The sequence below is a fragment of the Marmota marmota genome, unplaced genomic scaffold (assembly GCF_001458135.2).
Source record: "Marmota marmota marmota unplaced genomic scaffold, marMar, whole genome shotgun sequence".
In the NCBI taxonomy this organism is placed as follows: Eukaryota; Metazoa; Chordata; class Mammalia; order Rodentia; family Sciuridae; genus Marmota; species Marmota marmota.
The window spans coordinates 34,038,613-34,062,713 of NW_026000249.1; the positions used below are offsets into that span (position 1 = coordinate 34,038,613).

General features: G+C 40.0%; 1 protein-coding gene across 4 annotated transcripts; it reads left to right on the plus strand.

Moving 5' to 3' along the window:
* Positions 1 to 48: 48 nt before the first annotated feature.
* Rgn (regucalcin) lies at positions 49 to 18,409 on the plus strand. 4 transcript variants are annotated; one of them, XM_048796290.1, is made up of 7 exons: positions 49 to 206; positions 2,630 to 2,807; positions 5,255 to 5,437; positions 14,058 to 14,273; positions 16,269 to 16,421; positions 16,754 to 16,908; positions 17,762 to 18,409. In XM_048796290.1, the coding sequence occupies exons 2-7, from the start codon at positions 2,645 to 2,647 to the stop codon at positions 17,810 to 17,812; spliced, it is 921 nt and encodes a 306-aa protein (XP_048652247.1). In that variant the 5' UTR covers positions 49 to 206; positions 2,630 to 2,644; the 3' UTR covers positions 17,813 to 18,409. The 4 variants fall into 4 exon arrangements, with proteins under 4 accessions (XP_048652247.1, XP_015343641.1, XP_048652246.1 ...); XM_048796289.1 differs by lacking the exon at positions 49 to 206 and adding an exon at positions 1,330 to 1,546; XM_015488153.2 differs by lacking the exon at positions 49 to 206 and adding an exon at positions 1,330 to 1,546 and having other exon boundaries at positions 16,290 to 16,421.
* The last annotated feature ends 5,692 nt before the right edge of the window (positions 18,410 to 24,101 follow it).

Consider the following 24,101-nt stretch of genomic DNA (forward strand, 5'->3'; position numbering starts at 1 on the left):
CCCAATCATGCCCAATCCTGTGCCCTGGGATCGCTTCCCACAGGCCCTGGCGCCCACAGCAGAGCTCCGCACCAGGAACAAGGCAAGCTCAGCCTGCAGCTTCCCCGTGTCTCGCTATCGCTGGCGCTTCTGTGATCGTTGCCCCGAGGCTGCAGGGGCACTACCAGATTGTGCAAAGACCCTGTCTCTCTGCACAAATACCCCAGGTACAGTGCGGGCCCCTGATGTTTGTCCCCTCTCTCCCCGCCCTGGCCACCCTTAGGCGGCCAGGGCAGGGGTTAGAAATGGGACATTTGGCAGCCCCCAACTTGCAGGATAGAGAGATAGAGATAGAGCCTGGGGTTGAAAGTCACTATTGCAAAAGCGCTTGTCTGATCTTGAGGCTTATCTAAGACTGATAGCATGAAGGCCTTTGGAGTCTGAGCCAATATTTAACAGCCAATGAACATTCCAGATGCTAGGAGGCTGGCAGGCAGTATCTGAGTTTGAGCTGTGAGTTTAAAAAAAAAAAAAAAGTGTTTTTGAAGGAAACATTAAACCAAAGATTATTTTTCCTTTTTTCTCTGTCTTCTATTCATTTGCCCACCCATGTGGATGACTTCTTAGCTCAAAGCAGATATAAGACAAAAGCATGAAATTGCAGGAAATTTTTATCAGCACTGGAAGCCTGCTCACTCAAGGAAGACTTGGGGAAAGAGGAAAGTTGCCTTTCACATGGGATGCTTATCTGATGTTTTTTTTTTTTTTTCCTGGATAATTTTTCTTTTTCTTCTCCCAGTTCACTCATCACCATCTCTGGCCTAAAGTCCCAGCATAGAATGTTCCTTGCCTGTGTTCAAGACTCTTTGCCAAACTGGCACCATGCCTTCTTAGGAAGCAAGACATAGCAGAGGGGCTGTTGGTTCCTCCACCACTTGTACCTTGCTAATGTCCTTTTACCACCCCTTCCATTGCCTGTTTTTTTCTTCTTTTTTTAAAATAAATTTTTAATTGTAAATGGACATAATGCCTTTATTTTATTTATTTTTATGTGGTGCTGAGGATCAAACCCAATATCTCACACGTGGTTGGCAAGCACTCTACCACTGAGCTGCAACCCCAGCCCCCAGCATTGCCTGATTTTGAAAATGGATGTTAGGAGGTATTTTTTTGAGGGGGAGGGAGTTATGCTGGGTATTGAACCCCAGGGCCTAACACATGCTAGGCAAGTGCTCTACCACTGAGCTACACTCAGCCCTGGATATTAGTTCTAATTCAGTGTATTATCATTGGTGAACATATTTCTAAAAATGTAGATCAGGAAGGTCCTGGCCTCCAAGGGGGATCAATAGCACCGACAGATGGGTAAGCAAGAGAAGGTGACCTGCAGACACCCAAGTCAGCCACCAATGAGAGAATTGCCCGCCCCTGACCTACTTTGGGGACCAGGGTGCTGGCATAAAGGGTGGCCTTGCACTATCTGAACAGCCAGCTCTGCTTTCTGAGGGTCACTAGCACCAAGGTGTGGATACTTTTTTTCTTCTTTATAAAAAAGAAAATCCCACTGGTAAGTTGACTGAAGCTGTCTCGTGTTATCTCTTATCAGCTCTTTCTTCCTCCTACATGTCTCCTCCTGTCACATTGCCTATCTTGTTCTGACTTTGGGAAAGTATGCCTTGCCTTTCCAGTTCTAATGAAACAGGTGGCAAGTGCAGTGGCATATGCCTGTAATCCCAGCTACTTGGGAGGCTAAGGCAGGAGGATGACAAGTTTGAGGCCAGCCTGGGCAGCTTAGCGAGAACCTGTCTCAAAATAAAACTTTAAAAGGACTGGGGGTATAATTCAGTGGTAAACTGCTTGCCAAGCATGTGCAAGGTCCCAGGTTTAACCCCCAGTAATTGAAAAAAAAAAAGGCATATCTCAGAGAGATTTCAGGTTCACTTCCAGAACACTGCAATAGAGTAAATTGTCTAATAATAAAAGTTATGTTTAGGACTGGGGCTGTAGCTCAGTGCAAAGTGCTTGCCTAGCATGTGTGAGACACTGGGTTCAATCCTCAGCACCACATAAAAATTAAAAAATAAAATAAAGGCATTTTGTCCATCTACAACTACAAAAAAAAAAAAAAAGTTACGTTTACGAACAGGGCACAGTGACTCATGCCTATCATCCCAGCAGCTCAGGAGGCTGAGGCAGGAGGATTGCAGGATCAAAGCCAGCCTCAGCAACTTATGGAGGCTCTAAGCAACTTAGCAAGACCCTGTCTCAAATAATAATAATAATGGGCTGGGGATGTTACTTAGTGGTTAAGCAGCCCTGGGTTTAATCCCTGGTACCAAAAAAAAAAGTTATGTTTAAAATATCCAGTATTCTATTAAGTGTGAAATAGCATTATGCTTAAAATGTGCATAGCTTAATTTAAAATATTTTATTGCTAAAAAAATGTTCAGTATTATCTGAACTGTTAGAACAAAACCAATAGGTTTATTCCACTCAGGGTGTCACAAACTTTCAATTTGTAAAAATGCAATATCTGCAAAATACCATAAAACAAGCTATATGTGTAGTCTGTATTGGGTTTTAAAACAGGTGTGGTGCTGAATTTGGTCCATGCAATTACATTTCATCTGATCTCTGTTACCTTCAATAGGTCTCTCCCACGACAATGTCTTCCATTAAGATCGAGTGTGTTTTGCCAGAGAATTGCCGATGTGGTGAGTCTCCAGTATGGGAAGAATCATCCAACTCTCTGCTCTTCGTAGACATTCCTGCAAAAAAGGTGTGCCGTTGGAATTTGCTCACCAACCAAGTGCAGCGAATGACCGTGGGTAAGGATGAAGTTTGCCCTCACATCTTTACAGTTAGGGGAGGGATGGTCTCCTTGTTTGTCATTCCCCTGGGACCTTCTTGTTAAAGCATACTTAATGTGCTTCAAGACCTTTTCGATTGTCACATTCTCTGTGTCAGAGTTCTGTGTTCTCTCACTTTGACCCAGAAGTAAATTATGGATCATCAATGCTTCCCTCATCCACTTAAAAAGTGAGGGGCATATTCACAGTTTTGTTTGATTGGTTGTTTTTTTCTTTTTGCAGTGTTGGGGAGGGAACCCAGGGCCTAGTGCATGCTAGGCAAGTGCTCTACCACTGAGCTGCACCTCCAGGCCTCCAGTTTTGTTTTGCTGTGGAGGAACTATAGTAGCTATCTTCCCTTAACATCTTTAGATAACAGCACTGAAAGTTGGAAGACTTGGTTAGTGATACTTCAAAGGCCACCTATCTTAATTTTCAAAATAATAAAAAAATAAAAAACATATCCCTTCTGTGAGTGTGAAAATAAGAGTTTCTGAACTTCAAAATCATCAACCAAGACTAACTTTGATCACTGCACAAATGTAGAATTCCTGATGGAATTTCATGTGCCTTTCAGTGTGATACCATTTAGGTCCCTGCACTTTCCAGAGAAGGAGTTTATTGCTTTCTGTGGCCCAAGGCAATGAGCTGGTGTAATTATCAAAAGAGAAAGAAGTTTCTTGTTTTCATTATTGTGTTCATGGGAAAAGATATCAGGAATTCCTGTAACCTTGGGAATTCCTGATTTCTGCCCATGAATTCAGTTGGAAAACTGAAACTTTCTGGGCAGGGAGTGTGGGGGTGGTGATGGGAATGGACCCCTTTCACATGCTAAGTATGCACTCTGCTACTGAGCTACACCCCAGCCTGGAAGCAGCCTTTTAATTCTCCTAGGGAATATGACTGCTGCTGGGGGCAAAATGACTGTGACCTGGAGGATGGAGGGAATTGCCTTCCCTAGTTCTCCTTTTTTCTTTTCTTTCTTTCTTTTTTTTTTTTTTTTTTTGATACCAGGTATTGAAGCCAGGGGTGCTTAACTACTGAGCCACATTCCCCAGTCCTTTTTTGTATTTTATTTAGAGATAGGGTCTCACTGAGTTTCTTAGTGCCTTGTTAAGTTGCTGAGGCTGGCTTTGAACTAGCAATCCTCTTGCCTCAGCCTCCTGAGCTGCTGGGGTTACAGGCATGCACCATCACACCCAGTCCCTAGTTCTCTTTTCCAGTATGTATACATGTCTACCCCTAATCTGTAAAGCACTCCACCCCAAACCATGAAAAGGGCTTGTGATGTCAGCAGTTGCTTGGTCTTAGTCTATAGAATAAGATCCTTGAGGAGGGTCTGACCCTCCTAATAGTGTCCTGCACATTCCTTGGTACCCTCAATAACTTGACTTGATCTTTGAGCAGGGTTTTGAACTAAGAGAGCCCAGTACTCTACACCAATTGATTAGGTGTTTAGGAAATGTTTTCAAAATAAATTCTAATAAATTCATTTCCTTTGACTTCTCTCCATAGTAACTCATCTCTCCACTTTAAAATATATATAAAAAATAGCTGATCCCCAGCACTGCAAAAAAAAAAAAAAAGCTTTGTTATACATGGAAAAATATTAAACCCAGAAAAATCTAAATTTTAAAAATACAAAATATAGTAACATAATGAAGAGGTGTTACTATATTATCACTACATCTACATTTCTGCTATTTTTACCATGTTTATCTCCCAAACAAGATTTGAGAAGCAATGTTCAGTTAGATACGGAAAAATATCTGGGGGTAAAACTCAGTGGTAGAGCACTTCCCTAGCATGCTCGAAGTCCTGAGTTCCATCCCAGCACTGAAAAAGACAAGTATTGTATCGAAGAAGAGAGATGTCACAAAACCTATTTTCTGGAACTAAAGTTCAAGTCTCCAAATTTCCTGGAAGTCAGGCAAATTGAGTATCACTCACTCTATGTGGACTCTTTTGGTACCCCAAGATTAGGGACTCACTCTGTAGATTTGAGGTAGTGCCTGCCCAGGTGTATTGAGGCTGCAGTGATTTTTTTTGTTTTGTTTTGTTTTGGTGCAGGGTCTTGAACCCAGGGCCTCATGCATGCTAGGCAAGCACTCTACCATAGAGCCACATGCCCAGCCTCAGTTGCTGTGGTTTGACTTCTCTTCTCCCCTGAGCCTGGGAGCTTTCAAAGGAGTTGGATCATATTCACCTTCCTATCTTTGCTACCCAAAACAGCATATAGAGTTCATGCTCAAAAAAATATATTGAGTTATGTAGCCTTTGCTATTCAACAGGAGGAAGAGAACGCTCCCATTATCAAAATCAGTAGAGTCCTTCTTTAAGAGATGTCAGGTAACATCATGGCCTCAGTGTGCTGCTTAGCCACTGGACTGTTTGTTGTCTTCTAACTATTGCTTTTGCCTCTACAGATACCCCAGTCAGCTCAGTGGCCCTCCGCCAGTCAGGAGGCTATGTCGCCACAGTTGGAACAAAGTTCTGTGCTTTGAACTGGGAGGATCAATCAGTAGTTGTGCTGGCTACAGTGGATAAAGACAAGAAAAATAATCGATTCAATGATGGGAAGGTGGATCCCGCTGGGAGATACTTTGCTGGTATGTTTTTTTTCTAGCATCTGCTTGCTGAGATTTGAAGGAAACACTATGACTTGGAAAGTTCTCACTGCTGTAGTAGTCAAAGTGTTATTCAAGAGGGTCTTAGATTTTTTTTTGTTTGTTTTGTTTTTGTGGTGCAGGGGATGAAACCTAGGACCTCAGACATGCTAGGCAAGCAAGCACTCTACCACTGAGCTACATCCCCAGTCCCTTTAAATTGGAAATAATTTCAATTTTACAGAGCTAGTGCCACTGTGCATGCTGTAATCCCAAATACTCAGGAGGCTGAGGCAGCAGAAAGTTAAAGGTCAGTCTGGGCAACTTAGCGAGGTTGTCTTAAAATAAAAATAAAAAGGGCTTGGGGTGTAGTTTAATAATAGAGCACTTGCCTAGCACGTGTGAAACCCTGATTTTAATCCCCAGTACCACACACAAAAACAAATTTACAGGAAAAATGTAATAATACTAAAACAACTGTACACCTTTTGCCTAAAATCACCTGCTAACATTTTGTTCCTCTTCCTTTAACATTTGCTCTGTCTAAACTTAACTATCTCCAGAATCATTTGAGAATACGTTGCATATAAATCATGAGTCTTTACCCCTAGACTACTTGAGTGTGAATTTCCCAAGAAAAATAACATATTCTTCCAACGTGAAGAAGTTTAACATTGATTCAATAACTTTATCTGATGTACTGTCTATATTTTAGTTATGTGAATTGACCAAATATCCTTTATAGAATTTTTTGGGCTGTGAGTATAGCTGAGTAGTGGAGGGAGTACCTAAGCATGCCAAGGCCCTGGGTTCAATCCCCAGCAGCACACACACAAAAAGAATTTTTCTCCTTTTAATAAAGGATCAAATCTGGGATAGTGTGTTAGACTTTCTTGCCTTGTCTTTTCATCCTCTAATCTGGAACACTTCCATGGGCTTTCTTTGTTTTTTATGGCATTACCATTTTTAAAGGATTCAGTCCCACCTAACTCCCCCAACACTTTTTTTAATAGAACATTCTTCATTTTGTAGTAATCTGATGTTTCCTTGTGATTAGTTTAATGTTATTCACTCTTGGCTGGAATACTGTGTAAGTGATGTTCTGTCCTCAGAGTATCTCATGTGGAGGCACATGATGTCCCTCTGCCCCTCATTGGTGATGTTAATTTTAGTCACCAGGTTAAGGTCCTGTCAGATTTCTCTATTTCATAGTAAGTGTGTTTTGTTTTGTTTTGCTTTGCTTTGTTTTGTGGGTTTGTGTGTATGACAGTAGGGATTGAACCCAGATGTGTTCTGCCACTGAGCTACATCCCTGGCCCTTATTTATTTATTTAGAGACAGGGTCTTACTATGTTGCCCAGGCTGGCCTTGAACTTGTGATCCTCCTGTCTCAGCCTCCCAAGTAGCTGGGATTACAGTTATGTACCTCTGCACCTGTCTACAATAACTGTTTTTTTACTGCAATTTTTTTTTGGTACCAAGCATTGAATCTAGGGACATGAAACCACTGAGCCACATCCTCAGCTCTTTATTTTATTTTATTTTATTTTATTTTATTTAGAGACAAGGTCTCACTGAGTTGGTTAAGGCCTTGCTAAATTTCTGAGGCTGGCTTTGAACTCCGAGATCCTCCTGCCTCAACCTCCCTCTCAAGCAGCTGGGATTACAAGCATGCGCCACCACACCCATGCCCAGCTTCACTGCAATTTATAAGCAGTTTGTAGGATTTGTTAGTTATATCACTGTGTAGCAAATTACCCTGAAAGTTAGTGGCTTAAAATAACAAATACATATTATCACACGTATTTTCTGAAGGTCAAGAATGTGGGTGTAGCTAGATGATTCTGTTTCATTCTGTCTCATGAACTTGTAATCAAGCTGTCAGCTGGGGATGGATTCTCTGAAGGAACTTGGAGGATTTGCTTCCAGGTTCACTCACATGGGGGTGGACAAGAGGGAATCTTCAATTTCTTACCACATGGGTATTTCCATAGGACTGTTTAAGACAGACTTCCCCTAGAGCTAGTGATGAGGGGCAGGGGAGAAAAACATGCAGGATGAAAGCTATAGTCTTATAACAAATCCTAGAAGTGATATATTATCGTTTCTGCTGTCTGATATGGATCACACAGACAATGATGGATGGAGAGGTCTACACAAGAGTGTTAATACTGAGAGGCAGGGATCATTTGGACCTATCTTGAAGCCAAATCCCAGCTACTTGGAAGGCTAAAGCAGAAAGATCACAAGTTTCAGTCCAGCCTGGGCAACTTAGTGAGACCCTGCTTCAAAATAAGAAATAAAAAAGGTCTGGGCATGTAGCTCAGTGGTAGAGTGTCCCTAGGTTCAATCTCTAGCACTGAAAAAGAAAGTTAGGTTTCTTGAGGCTGGCTGCAACATGGAGAGATACTTTAAATCCAAGCAAATACTCTGGTACTCATCCAAATTGCTCTGGTACTCATCCAAATTGCTCTGTTAAGTCATTGTTAATTCTTGTTTGAACCAGTCTTGACTATGATGGCTGCAGAATGACTTCTATTCAGCTTTGAAAAAATTTTAGTTAACAGTTTCAAATTAGATATTGCACTTCAGACATATACCTTACATCATTAACAACCTTATAAATTAGCCAAAGTTGATCTTCGTCCCTGATATTTCCACCTTCCCACGCTGTCCCTTCATGGCTGTTGATGACACTATCCTGGCTCCATTCACTGTCACCATGGAAGGCACATGAGATCTGAGCAGCTGGCTGTAAAATGTTCCCCAACTTCCTGGACTTTATATGACCATAGATATTGTGCAGGGCAGGTTGAAAGGTTAAAGATGAAAAGCCACTAGAAGCCCTTCTGCCAGTAATTGCTTGAAGATAAAGAATTATAATTGGATCTTCCTAATGAAGTCAATTTTTTTCTCTCTCCCTTATGGCTAGAAGTTTACAGTTCTGTGATACTTTATGAGAAAAAAGATATCTTCTAAGGCCTGAGTTTTGCTTTGTTTTGCTGTCCTCAATACTGGGGATTGAACCCAGGGGGGTTCACTTGATCCCTAAGCTACAATCCCAGCCCTTCTTATGTTTTTATTTTGAGACAGGCTCTGTCCAAGTTGCTTAGGGCCTCGCTAAGTTGCTGAGGGTGGTCTCAAATGCAGTCCTCCTATCTCAGCCTTCCAAGCTACCAGGCCCATCCTGAGACCTGAGTTCTTAATCTGGAGTCTCTGGGTCATCAGAAAACCCCTGAAAATTATGTCATCATGGTTGTACCTACTGGTGGTATGCACTGCCAGAAGCACCTGGGGACATTTTTCAAGAGAAGGGTCATAGTTCTCAGCAGGTGCTTAGAAATGTCTCAGGCCCAGAAAAGAGACATCTGACAGTCTAGAAGGAGTCTCCTGGTGATCATACCCTGGAAGTATCACCACACCCAAGGTCTGACATGTCTGTGCTCATTACTACATGGTAAAGCACACACCAGGTTATTCTCTCTCAATAAGGAAAAGCCCTTTCCAAGGAGGCCTTTCACATTCATGTTCCAGGCATCTCTTCCTGTGAGACAGATAGTGTAGATGAATATTCATGAAACAAACTCAAATGTCCTATAACAAGAAATTGCTCTGTGATCATCCTTCTTCCCAGGATCGGAAGAACTACCTGGTCTTGCTTGCTATTCAGGTTTCCCATTTATAATTCATTTTCCTCCTCTAACTTGCTTTTCTTTCAGATGATATATGATACAGTAGGTGAGCTTTCCAGTTTCTTCATTATAGTCAGATTCTGCTCTGTTCCCTGAGGTCACACTCAAGTTCAGAATATCGAATAATGACTACAATAAATAAAATATTCTATATGCATTTGAGAAGAATGTGTCTTCTGTTGTTGGATGGAGTGTTCTACAGATATCAATTAGATTCAATTGGCTGAGGGTATTCCATTCTTCTATGTCTTTACTGATTTTATATCTACTTGTATCTATTACTGAGAAAAGAATGGTGATAGTCTCCAACAATAATTCTATATTTTTTCTATTTCTCCTTTCACTTCTGACTTTTTCTATGTGTGTGATGCTGGGGATTGAACACAGGGCCATGTGCATGCGAGGCAAGTATTCTACCAACTGAGCTAGATCCCCACTTCTGACTTTTGCTTTGCGTATTTTGAAGCCCTGTTGTTAAGCACACACACGTTTAGGATTACTATATATTCTTAGTAAACTGACCATTTTAAATATTTAGTTCCTTTCTTTGTCTCTGAAATCATTATTCCCCTATGTGTAATGTGTCATTTTTCTTTCATTGCTTACAAATTTGATTTTAATTTTCAGCAATTTGATTATGTGTCTAAGCATGCATTTATCCTGGTTTGGAGTTGCTCACCTTCTTTTTCAAAATGCCTTTATTTCATTTGTTTATTTTTATGTGATGCTGAGGATCAAACCCAGTGCCTAACATGTGTTAGGCAAGTGCTCTACCACTGAGCCACAACCCCAGCCCTCGCTCACCATTTTATTTTTATACCAGGTATTAAACCCAAGGGCACTTAACCACTGAGCCACATCCTCAGCCCTTTTTGTATTTTATTTAGAGACAGGGTCTCACTGAGTTGCTTAGGGCCTCAATGAGTTGCTGAGGCTGGCTTTGAATTTACAATCCTCCTTCCTCAGCCTCCAGGATTACAGGTATGTACCACCATGCCAGGCTTGCTCACATTCTTGGATCTATAGTTTTATGCTTTTCCCCAAGCGTGGTGGGGGCGGTGATGCATTAGCCTTTTTGTTCCATTGATCCCTGAGGCTCTGTTCCTTTTTCTTCCAATATTTTTTCTCTTCCTCTCCGGTTCAGATTGTATAATATTTGCAGGGGATGGGGAGCTGGGGATTGAACTTAGGGCCTTGCACATGCTAAGCATACTATCTACCACTGAGCTATTCCCCTAGTCCCAGATAGTATAATTTCTATTTGTCTATCATCAGGAACACTGATTCTTTTCTGTCATCACTATTTTGCTATTGAGTCAATCCTAAAATTTTCAGTTCTAAGCTGGATGTGGGGATGCATACCTATAGTCCCTGCTACTTGAGAGTCTAAAGCAGGTAAATTACTTGAGCCCAGGAGTTTGAGGCCAGTCTGGACAAAATAAAAAAAAAATCAGTCTCAAAAAATCATTTCTTAAATCTTCATTTGGTTATTCTTTATATCTTGTATGTCCTTGCTGATATTTTCAATTTTGAGTTTTGTTTGAAGACTGTTTTTGAGTTGTAGTAGTCTTTGTGAAATAATTCCAACATCTGCCATATCATTTTCAGCATCTGTTGATTGTAGTTTCCTATGTGAGTTTATTTCCATGTCTCTTTATGTTACCAAGTGTATTAGTCAGTTTTCTGTCACTATAACAAAATATCTGAGGGAATCAACTTGTAAAGAGAAAAGTTTTTGGATCTGGAGTTGTAATTTAATGGTAGAGCGCTTGCCTAGCATGTGTGAAGCACTGGGTTTGATCCTCAGCACCACATAAAAATAAATAAAAGCGTTGTGTCCATATATAACTAAAGAAAATTTGTAAAAATTTAAAAAGAAGAGAAAAATTTTATTTGGGCACACAGTTTTGGAGGTCCCAGTCCATGACCCATTGTTTTGAGTCTCTGGTGAAGCAGCTCATCATAGTAGAAATGCATAACACAGCAAACTGCTCACCTCCTGAGTCAAGAAGCAAAGAGTGACTAGACCAGTCAGGGTCCCACAATCCCCTTCAAGGGCACCCCCCACCCCATTACCTAAGGACTTCCCATGAGACCTCACCTCCTAAAGATCCACAGCACCTCCTAGTAGCACCACCCTAGGGACCAAGCCTGTTACACATGGACCTTTAAGGACATCCAATACCCAAACTATAGTATCAAATCATCTTCTGTTGTATCCTAGAAGCCCCTGAGTCCTGTTTAAATCCTATAGAACATGTTGTTATAATTGTCTTAGCAGGCACTATATATGTTTAGGGTAAGACCACAAATTCCAACATGCTTTCTATTAGGTACTATGAGCATCTGTCCCATATGTGTGCCTGTCAGTAATCGGTCTGGTATAGAAGGTCCATTGGCTTCACTCCAAAAATCTTTTTTGTTGTTTTTGTTGGTGGTGGTTCTGGAAATTGAATACAAGAAGGTTCTACCTCTGTGCTACATCCCAAGCCCCTCTTTTTTGTTTTATTTTGAGGCAGGGTCTCACTAAGTTGCCCAGGCTGGCCTTGAACTTGTAATCCTCCTGCCTCAGCCTCCTAAATAGCTGGAATTATACCACGCTGGGCCCCAAATCTTTAATATACTGATTAGAATCCAATACATGTATGTACAAATTGGGGGTGAGCCTAGGCGTTCCTAAATAGCTTTGGAGGATTGCATTCCCCAGCAACTGCCTCTTTATTATCTCTCAGTACTTTCCAGTTTCCTGGAGCTCTCCTTTTCATTTCTCTAGCCAGAAACCACCCATTTCTATGATGATGCTGCCTATGGGGCCAAGCAGCAAAAGGACAGAGAAGAAAAGAATTTTGAAAGCAAAGGGTTTAAAAAAGAATCAAAGTGAAAGTGCTTGGCATGCAGCATAACCAAATGGAAAGGAATATCCCCTTCTTTCAGAGTTTTGATTCCTGTAGTTTCCTATTTCTGGCCACTCTGCTGTTGCTACCCCTGCTAGCAAACTGTCTAGAGACTGGTGCATGAGAAAAAGGAGAAAACAGAATGGAAAATAACCCAGGTGCTTCTTCCATGCCCTCTGAGCTTCAAGAGTTTCCTTTTCTTGACCAGGCATGGTGGTATATGCCTGTAATCCCAGTGACTAAGGAGGCTGAGGGAGGAGAAGAATAAGGCCAGCTTTAGCAACTTAGCAAGGCCCTAAGCAACTTAGTAAGACCCTTCAAAATAAAAATTAGGGGACTGGAATTGTAGCTCAGTGGTAGAGAGCTTGCCTAGTATGTGTGAGGCACTGGGTTCAATTCTCTGCACTGCATATAAATAAATGAATAAAATAAATGTCCATCAACAACTAAAAATATACTAATAAATAAATAAAAATATAAGGGCTGGTGATGTAGCTCAGTGGTAAAGCACTTGCCTAGCATGCACAAGGCCTCAGGTTCTATCCCTAGTGATACATAAATAAATAAATAAATAGCTGTACCATGCATGTTGTCCAGGTTTTAGAGTTGTTCTCAGTAGGAGAAAATGAAGTTGGCACATGTCTACCCCATCTTATTAGGAATCGGGATGTCTCAGCATAATTTTTTCTTAATACCTTTATTTTATTTATTTGTATGTGGTGCTGAGGATTGAACCCAGTGCCTCACACATGCTCTACCACTGAACCACAACCCCAGACCCTCAGCATAGTTTTAATTTGCATTATAAGCAAGGTATTTGTCATTTTTAAAAATGTAAAACCTAAATTTGGTGTAGTGGTGCTTGTCTATAGTCCCAGTGACTCAGGAGGCAGAGTCAAGAAAATTGCAAGTTTAAGGCCAGCTCAGCAATTTAGGGAGACCTTCAACAACTTAATGAAACCCTGCCTGAAAAAATAAAGAGTGAGGCATGGTGTCTCATGCCTGTAATTCCACTGACTTAGGAGGCTGAGGCAAGAGGATCACAAGTTCGAGGTCAGCCTCAGCATCTTAGTGAGGCCCTAAGCAACTTAATGAGACCCTGTCTCAAAAAATAAAGGGCTGGGGATATGGCTTAGTGGTTAAGCACCATTGAGTTCCATCCCCAGTACCAAATAAATAAATAGGGCTGGGGATTTAGCTCAATAGAGCACCCCTGGGTTCAATCCTTAGTACCACAAAAAAGTAAATATATATGCATATATACATATATATGATGTGTATCCCAACTTGAGATGTATAGTAATTCCCTGGTTTATTTTTTTAAGATTATTTATTTTTTATTTGGTACCAGGGATTGAACCCAGGGGCGATTAACCACTGAGCCACATCCCCAGCCCTTTTTATTTTTATTTTTTTAAGATGCACACCTATGGGGCTGGGGATGTGGCTCAAGTGGTAGCGCGCTCGCCTGGCATGCATGTGGCCCGGGTTTGATCCTCAGCACCACATACAAACAAAGATATTGTGTCCACTGAAAACTAAAAAATAAATATTAAAATTCTCTCTCTCTCTCTCTCTCTCTCTCTCTCTCTCTCTCTCTAAAAAAAAAGATGCACACACACACACACACACATACACTCCTTTTCTTTTTTTAAATATTTTTAGATGTTATGAACCTTTATTTTATTCATTTATTTGTATGTGGTGCTGAGAATCGAACCTAGGGCCTCACACATGCTAGGCAAATGCTCTTACTACTGAGCCACAACCCCAGCCCCTATTTTTATTTCTATTTTTTTTATTTTGAGACAGGGTCTCTCTAAGTTGCTTAGGGCCTCACTAACTTGCTGGGGCTGGCTTGGAATTTGCAATCCTCCAGCCTCAGCCTCCCAACCCACTGGAATTAGAGGCGTGTGCTACTATACCTGGCAATTCCCTTGATTTAAACACTGGAAAGGATCTCTGATGAGAAAGAATGGTGTTGTGCATGGAATGAGATACTGTGGGGCCCAGCTCAGTGCTCTTTGGTTTTTGTAGGTACCATGGCCGAGGAAACAGCCCCAGCAGTACTTGAGCGACACCAAGGGTCCCTGTACTCTCTCTTTCCTGACCACCATGTGAAGAAGTACTTTGACCAAGTGGACATTTCCAATGGGTTGGATTGGTCCCTGGACCACAAAATCTTTTATTACATTGACAGCCTATCCTACTCTGTGGATGCCTTTGACTACAACCTGCAGACAGGACAGATCTGTATGTACTTTATCATTATTTTTCTCAATACTTCTGGTATATTTTTCATGTTTGTGATTAGTAAGGCACCTCTTCCTCAACCCATGTGAAGAGGTCCTTACTGTCAAATACAGAATTTTCCAATGTTATTATTCCCATATAATAATGATTACACAGACTTAACTGAACTGCTAAACTGTGGCCCTCAACACAATGAAAATGTGGTCAAGATTGGCCTAATATGCATAGACCATTAATCCTTTCTTTCCACCATCATCAGAAAGGTATTCTCTGGAAAAAGAATCCTGTTCTAACAGAAGTACCTAAAGACCAATAATATAGAACAGTGTGAGATAAAAGAAAATTAGAGTTTGGTTCCTAATCTTTATTTGTACTTTACATGATCATGGACTAGTACTCAGAGGCAAATTAACAACTTTGAAAACAGAAAAGCAGTTACAGGTTGGTTCAATTCCATCAATGTGCTGTAAATAAGACATATTTGGAAACTAGGAAGGAAGGAATTATTTAGAAAAATCTAGAAGGGAGTCCTTGAACTGTTTGATGAAAGGTGCCAGACCAAAAGAGCAAAACCAATCATAAAAATGACTTGAAAAAAATCACAAGGCTCTCCATGCAGATTTAATCAGAGGTAAAATATTCTAGTACAGATACTTTTGCTTTGAAATATGTAGTGTTCTTTTTTATGACTGTTTTTATCCATTTTCCTTACACATGGTTTGAACATTTTTCCATTATATTTCAATCTGATTACTGTAGTGACCTGATTTTTTTTTTTCCTTTGGTAAGGAGGGTTGAACACAGAAACACTTTACCACTGAGCTACATCTTCAGCCCTTTTTATTTTTTATTTTGAGAGAGGGGCTTGCTAAGTTGCTTAGACTTGTGATCCTCTTGCTTCAGTCTCCTGAGTTGCTGGGACTACAGGCATGCACCACCCAGTCCTGTACTTTTTGATGTGTGTTTTTTTGTATACCATGATCCCCCACTTTAACCAGGCAATGGGTTTCAGGATGTCCCTCCTTTCCTATGCAATTTCTTCTAATATTTAGTCTTGATTTTGGAGCATGTGGTCAGGCAGAAAAAAAAATCTCATATATCTTCCTAGTTTGAGGGCACAATTTGTTCACCATTAAGTTGCTTTATAGATCTTAGACTTAATCAAAGTAGGCATTTTTGTAGCTAAAACAGCAAAAGTGTAACCACAAGACTAAAGAGTATCTGAGATGGGCCTACAGGGCCTTAGTTCAGGTCAGTCTCAAAGATAACTACCTATTGATATTTTTATTAATTTATTTTATTTTTTTAAACAAATGGAGCACAACTTTTCATTTCTCTGGTTGTACATGATGTACAATCACCATGCATGCAATTATACCCATACATAGGGGTAATAATGTCCATTTAATTCTACCGTCTTCCCACACACACACACACACACACACACCCTCCTCTCTGCTCGATTGATATTTTATTAAGAAGTTTACTTGGAGCTGGGCACAGTGGCCCATGCCTGTAATCCCAGCAACTCAGCAGGCTGAGGCAGAAGGATCACAGCCTCAAGGCCAGCCTCAGAAATCTAGTGAGACTCTGTCTTGAAATAAAGAATAAAAAGGACTGGGGATGTAGCTCAATGGTAAAATATGCCAAGAATCAATCCCCAGTACCAAATAGTACCAAAAACAAAGAAGTTTACTTGGATTGGAGGACAAACTCAGAGGTAGAACACTTGCCTAGCATATGTGAGGCCCTGAATTCCATCCCCAGAAACACAAAAATAAAATAATTCTTTTTTTCCATCTTCTTCTGAAAGCTGAGGCACATATGTCTGTACCAAAACAAAAGGGAGTTAATTCACCCCAAATCATGTGGTAATAATCCTTTGTTCACATGCCAGACACTGGATAAGCAGAGGTGATCAGTATTTATAATCAGCTTAAGAGTTCATTGTGTGATTCTCTGTATTGAATGGCCTGTTGCTTTCTTGTGTTTTTGGTTTTGTTTTTTTAACCATAGCCAACCGAAGAAGTGTTTACAAGCTGGAGAAAGATGAGCAAATCCCAGATGGAATGTGTATTGACACTGAGGGGAAGCTTTGGGTGGCCTGCTACAATGGAGGAAGAGTGATTCGTTTAGATCCTGAGACAGGTAGGCCCACAGCAAAGTGCAATCTTTGCCAAGTCTAGAAAGCACCAGATGCTAGGGACTTCATTACTAGTAAAGTTAGAGATATATTCACTGGTCTCATCTGGATGATTTTAGGAAAGGCCAAAGATATAACCCAAAATTTACAAGCAGAACTTCTTTTCCTATAGAGGTAAGTCTCTTTGCTCAAAATAAATCATCAGGGAAGGCAACTTAAATACATGGATGAGTTCTGACCTGTATGGTCTTCTTAGAACTCCACAAGGGGTCCAGAAATACTTGACAGGTTGGAATCTTTTAGAACTAAACTTCAAATAAACTATTTGGCAATTTAGGGAAAAGACTCCAAACAGTGAAGTTGCCTGTTGACAAAACAACTTCATGCTGCTTTGGAGGAAAGGATTACTCTGAAATGTATGTCACCTGTGCCCGGGATGGAATGGACTCTGAGAGTCTTCTGAGGCAACCTGAAGCTGGTGGAATTTTCAAGGTAATATAACTATTTCTTTTATTTGGGGGGTGAGGTAGAGAACTGAGTGGTGCTTTTGCATACTTTCAAAACATAATTCTAGTTGATGTGTTAAGCTTATCATGCTAGACCTAAAAGTATTTTATTTAGATTTTTTAGGCTGTTACCTAGAGTCCAGGATGATATATTTAACCTACTTTGTACAGTATTTTAAAATATTTTTGAGCTTTAGTAGTATTTGTTAGTATCCATCAAATGAATAAAATGAGCTTGGAAAACTGATGTCTGAAACATGTTTACAAGATCACTTGATTATTTTTATATCTTAAGAATATTTTCAGGGATTTTTTAACATTTATTTTTCAGGTGTAGATGGACACAACACAATGCCTTTTATTTTTAATGTGGTGCTGAGGATTGAACCCAGGTCTCACCCCTGCTAGGCGAGTGCTCTACCGCTGAGCCACAATCCCAGCCCTATTTTCAGGTTTTTGATAATTTATTTTTGCAACAGAACAAACATTGACAAAAATCACAGACTTTTTTGAGCTGAAAAGAAATGTAGAAATATAGGAATCACTTCCTTAACAGGTAGGAAGATGATAGAAATAAATTTGATGTCTCTGTGGTCCCAGAGAGTAATCCCAGAGACCCAGGAGGCTGAGGCAGGAGGATCAAGAGTTCAAAGCCAGCCTCAGCAATTTAGCAAGGCCCTGAGCAACTTAGCATGACCCTGTCTCAAAAAAAATTTTTTTTAAACAGGCTAGGGATGTGGCTCATTGGTTAAACACCCCTATGTTCAATGGGGAAGGAGGATGCTTTTGAAGAATATTTGTGAATTAACTTTTTTCAGAGTTTCTCTCTTTTCCAACAGATAACTGGCCTGGGGGTCAAAGGAATTGCCCCCTATCCCTACGCTGGATGAGTAACAGATTTTCCTTCATGCTGAATGAGGCTTTGAAGACAAGCAGAGAATACTGGGGCTGAAATTTCAATCTAGATTAGAAAAATGAAGCAATGATATTAACAGGGTTAAATTTTAATTTTACAATTTTGGGGTACTAGTGATTGAACTCAGGGCCTCATGCATACTAAGTACATGCTTTTTCCCCTAAGCTATAACCCTGCCACATTAATTTACAATTTTTTTAAAAGTATAGCATTTTTAACAGGGGATGTCAGGTGGTTTTGTTAACACACTCTAAGACTTTCAGTAAAAGGTCTTATAAAAATGCAAAGAGTTGTTCAACTATCAGGGGTTGGGGATGTGGCTCAAGTAGTGGCGCACTAGCCTGCCATGCATGAGGCACTGGGTTCGATCCTTAGCACCACATTAAAAAAAGATTAAATAAAGATTAAAAAAAAAAAGAGTTGTTCAACTATCAACCAGCCTCTTAACTTTTACAAGTATCTCAGGGTGGTTGGAATGGGACCATATCTGTTCTTTATTCTGCATTCCCTACTTACTTTATCTAAAGATTCAAAAACTAATAAACAGAAACTTGATAATGATTTATTACAATTATGTTCCTTTTTGTTTTCATCATAATCTCATAAAATATACCATGAAGCTAACCTACCTTATTATTACTCTTTTGGGTTTGGTTCTGTTTGTTATTGTTTTTTGCTTGTTATTACTCTTCCCATATGTTATTTTACAAACTAAAGTACTACTGGAGGATAAGACGCTAACACTCTGGCAAAATTCCTGGTTCCAACTGCCACCTACTGGATATAAAAGTAGTATGACACTTTGGAGAGCTTTGTTTTTGTTTGGTTTGATTTGGGTTTTGGTACTGGGGATTGAACCCTGGGGCACTCTACCATTGAGCTACACCCCAGCCCTTTTTATTTTTCATTTGAAGACAGGGTCTTGCTAAGTTGCTGAGGCTGGCCTTGCACTTGTGCTCCTTCTGCCTCAGCCTCACAAGTCACTGGGATTATATGCATGCACCTCAGCATCAGGCTTGGAGAGAATTTTTTAAGTAGCTTTATTGAGTTATAATTAGGCTACACATATTTAAAGTGTACAATTTGACAAACTTGTCATGTATATGTATATATATACATATGTGTATATATTGTCAGATATATACGCACATTAATAATACAAACACCATAAACAAGGTAATTAATCTCTCTACTACCCTCACACTTTTCTTTATGTCCCATTGTAATCATTTCTTTGATTTCTCTGTATACTTGTGTCCTATTCCCAAGAAGCCACTAATATGCTTTCTGTCACTATAAATTAGCCTTAAAATTGGGTACTGTGATCCTCAGTACCACATAAAAATAAATAAATAAAGGTATTGTGTCCAACTACACCTAAAAAATAAATATTTTTTAAAAACAAAAAATAAAAATGGTTGGTGATGTGTCTCAGTAGTAATGTACCTCTGAGTTCAATCCCTGGTACCAAGTAGTAGTAGTAGTAGAAGTAGTAGTAACAACAACAATAATAATAATTCTCTGGAAAGGATAGTGTGTAATTATGGTTATTTAGTCTTTAAATATTTGGCAAAGTTCCAACCATTTGGACCTGGAGATTTTTCCTTTCCTTTCCTTTCTCTCTCTCTCTCTCTCTCTCTCNTGAGCCACATCCCCAGCCCTTTTTTACATTCTATTTAGGGACAGGGTCTTGCTGAGTTGCTAAATGCCTCACTAAGTTGCTGGGGCTAGCTTTGAACTAGTGATCCTCCTGCCTCAGCCTCCTGAGTCACTAGGATTACAGGCTTGTGCCACCACACCCAGCTCATATTTATATTTTGTCCATCATCTTACTTGAAAATTACCTGAGTCATTATATTTTGAGTTTCTTTATTTATCATATAGTTGGGCCATTATTTTATCCTTCTGACAATCTCTGTATTTTCATTTATGTGTGTATACCATTGATATTTGGTATAATTATTGATATGTTTAGATTTAGGTCTGCCATTTTATTATTTGCTTTCATTTTTCCTGTTTATTTTTCTGTTTCCTTTAGGGCCTTCATTTGGGTTATTTGAACATTTTCTTGTACCTTTTGATTCTAACTATATCTACTTACATAATTTTTTCAGTGATTGCTTTAGGGATTATAAAATACAAAGATTTTTATTTTGTTTTGCTTTGTTTTTTGTGGTGCTGGGGATCAAATCCAGGGCCTTGTCTATACTAGGCAAGCATACTACCACTGAGTTAAACTCCCAGGCCCCAAATTAACATTTCTTAGTCTATTAGAATCAATACTTTACCACTTTCCTTTTGATGTATAACCCTTACCCTTCCTCCTTCTTGTTATGTTATTATATACTATGTCTGTATACAGTTATGTGCCACATGTTTCAGTCAAGGGTGGACCACATGCATATACAACAGTGGTCACATAAGATTATATTGCCTAGCAATATATTCTTACATGTCTGTAATCCCAGCAGGTTGGGAGACTGAAGCAGGAGGATTGTAACTTAGTGAGGCCCTAAGCAACTTAGCAAGACCTTGTCTCTAAGTGAAAAATAAAAAGAGCTGGGGATGTGACTCAGTGCCTCTGGGTTCAATCCCCAGTACAAAAAAAAAAAAAAAAGACTATATTGCCTAGTAACATTTTACCATAGTAACCATCTAACTTGTACAAGTATACTCTGTGATGGTTGTACAATGACAAAACTATCTAATCATGCATTGCTCAGAACATATTCACCTTGTTAAGTGGAGCATGACTGTACTTTCACTCAATGTTACATATTTTGCTTTTAACTGTGAAGCAAGTTTTAAAGAACTCAAAAGGAGAAAAATAGCTCATGCTGCATGCAGTAGCACACACCTATAATCCCAATGGCTTGGGGAGGCTGAGGCAGGAGGAGTTCAAAGCCAGTCCTCAGCAACTTAGCAAGGCCCTGTCTCAAAATAAAATATAGTCATATATAACTAATTAAAACAAATTCTTTAAAAATAAAAAAATAAAATATATAAAGGGCTGGGGATGTGGCTGAGTGGTTAAGTATCCCTGGGTTCAATCCCCCCACCCCACCCCCACAAAAAAGCTCATTATGTTTACCAAGATATTTACCATTCCTGTTGTTCTTCCTCCTTCCTGATGTTCTGAGTTTCTTTCTTTTATCCTTTTTTATTGTCTAAAGGATTTCATTTAATACTTCCTCTAGGCCAGGTATGCTGCCTGCGACTTCTCTTAATTTTCTTTCATATAAGAATGTCTTGATTTCACCTTCATTTCTAAAGGCTATTTTTACCAGATATGGAATTCAGGGTTGCTAATTCCTTTCTTTTAGCATTTCAGCATTTTAAAATGTGCCATTTCCTTCTGGCCTTCTTGGTTTCTGATAAAAAAGCTACAGTTGTTCCCCTTCAGGTAAATGAGTCATTCTTTTCTCACTGCTTTCAAAATGTTTTGTCTTTTGTTTGCAACAGTTCTGATGTGTCTGGATGTGGATTTATTTGACTTTATCCCATTTTGAGTTTGCTCATTTTTTTGAATCTCTAGGTAGATGTCATTATCTAGCTTGAGATATTTGAAGCCATTATTAGTTCAAATATTTTTACTGCCCCATGAACCTTTCTTTCTAGGAACCCAGTGACTTGAATATTAGACTTTTTGTTGTTTCGCCTGAGATTGTTGAATTTTTTCAATTTAACCCTTTCTGTTGTTCTGGTTCGATAATATTTCTTGATCTATCATCAAGTTCACTGGATTGCTCCTCTGTCATCTTTATTCTATTCTTCTACTGATCTCATCTAGCACTCAATTATCTTTCTTTGGCAGGGGGCAGTAATTGAACCCAGGGGTGCTTATTTTAGTCAGCTTTTTCACTGCTATGACTAAAATACCTGACAAGAACAATTTTAAGGAGGAAAAGTTTATCTGAGGGCTCACAGTTTCAGAGGTCTCTGTCCATAGACAGCCATTTCCATTCCTCAGGACTCAAGGTGAGGCTGAACATCATAGCAGTAGAATGTGGTAGAAGGAAGCAGCTCACATGATGATCAGAAAGCTGATCTACTTTCCAGATACAAAATATATACCCCAAAACCACACCCCCAGGCACTCACTTCCTCCAGCCACACCCTACCAGCCCTCAGTTATCACTCAATTAATCCCTGTCAGGGGTTAATCCACTGATTGGGTTAGGGCTTTCATAACCCAAACATTTTTCCTCTAAACCTCTTGTGTTGTATCACACATGAATTTTTGGGAGATACCTCATTTCCAAACCATAACAGTGCTCTACCACTGAGCTATACCCCAACACTTTTTATTTTTTATTCTGAGACAGGATCTCACCAAGTTGCTGAGGCAGGCCTAGAACTTGGAATCTTTCTGCCTCAGCCTCCCAAACTGCTGGGATTACAGGTGTGTGCCATCCAGCCTGGCCACCCAGTTATCTTTCTAATTTTATCTTTCATTTCTAAAATTTCCATTTGGCTGACCTTTACATGTTCTCTTTTCTATTCAAATACTTTCCATTTTAATATTTGTTCTGAGAATTTTCATGATTGCTCATTCAATCATTTTTTTAATAATGACTGCTTTAAAGTTCTTCTCAGATAATTCCAGTGTCTGAATGATCTCATTCTTGGCATCCATTGGTTGTCTTTCCCCATCTGAACGGAGAATTTCATTGTTCTTTGTATACTCAGAGATTTTGGATAGTATCTGGGACATTTTGGATATTACATTGGGATTCTGAGTCTTGTTTAAATCCTCTGAAGAATGCTGGTATATCTGCTTTAGCAGGCAATGGTTATTGGTTAGCTTCAGGCCATCAGCTCATTCTGTCTTCTGTGGATGTGGTTTCAATGTTAATTCAGCTTTCATGGGCTTTGCAATGTTATTCAAGTCTTTCACATTTGTGTACCACCCACTGGTTAGTCTTGGACTTGGACAGAGGTCTAGCATTAGCTCAGTTCTCAGTCTTTGGTATGTTAATTAGAACCCCTCTGGGCGAGATGGCCCAGCAGCTCCAGAGGCTGAGACAGGAGGATCCTGAGTTCACAGCCAGTCTCAGCAGAATGTGAGGTGCTAAGCAATTCAGTGAGACCCTGTCTCTAAGTAAAATACAAAATAGGGTTGGGGATGTGGCTCAGTGGCCGAGTGCCCCTGAGTTAAAAAGAAAAAAAAAAACCCAATGCATGAAAAGCAACTCCATAAAGTGCATGAAAAGCAACTCCATAAAATTGTTTCTGAACACCTGAGCTAAAACCCAACCTGCAAAGACCTTTTCATAGGGGATCTCCAGGGAACACAGTGGATTTGTAAGCTTCAGGCTGGCCTCTTCCTGCCCTCTCCCAACCCTCACTGCAGTCCACTAATTGTCTGGTCTTTAATTAGTTCCTTCCCATCCCCATTTCTCAATTGAGAGAGTTCAGAGAGTAACAGGGCTGGGACAGGGTTCCAAAAAGGGCATAGACTTTTGTGGACTATCAGAAGACCAGAGATAATCTGAAGTTTAAAATTGAGCATCTCACAGGGCATGTTGGAGCACGCCCATAATTCCAGTGGCTCAGGAAGCTGAGGCAGGAGGATCACAAACAAGTTCAAAGCCAGCTTCAGCAAAAGCAAGGTGCTAAGCAACCCAGTGAGATTCTGTCTCCAAATAAAATACAGAAAATAGGGGTGGGGCTTAATGGCCAAGTGCCCATGAGTTCAATCCCTAGTACCCCCCAACACAAAAAAAAAATCAGACATCTCCTCCACCCATATAGCTAGCTAGCCTCCTAGCAGTTATTTTCTGCCCATTTCTCTGTAAAGGTGGGTTAGAGAGTAGTGGAATGGCCAAGGAGTTCTAGGGGCTATGGTGGAGTATTCTGAGAACTCTGAGGAGCAGATCTCCTGGAAAAGCCTCCAACATAGCTCTACTGCCCCTGGACCTGGATACTCAATCTTGTGGGCCACAGGCTCTGGCCTCTTTCCCCAGTGATAGAAGACTCTCTCTGACAAACCTCTTGCACTATCTGAGTCTTTTCTGGTCAGTGGTCTAAACAGCCATCTAGTCAAATAAAACTTCTAAAAAGAACATCTGGTTGATAGTAAATCAAGACATCTGGTTAACCTGTGAACCCAGACCTAAGGTCAACACCCAAATCAGAACATTTTGTCAAACCACAGAGTAGGCCATCTGGTCAATCTGACTTGCCAAAAGACAATCTGCCAAGGTCCCTAAGGGTCCCTACACATTCTTTTGAGACATGCCAAGATAAAAGGCCTTGGATCT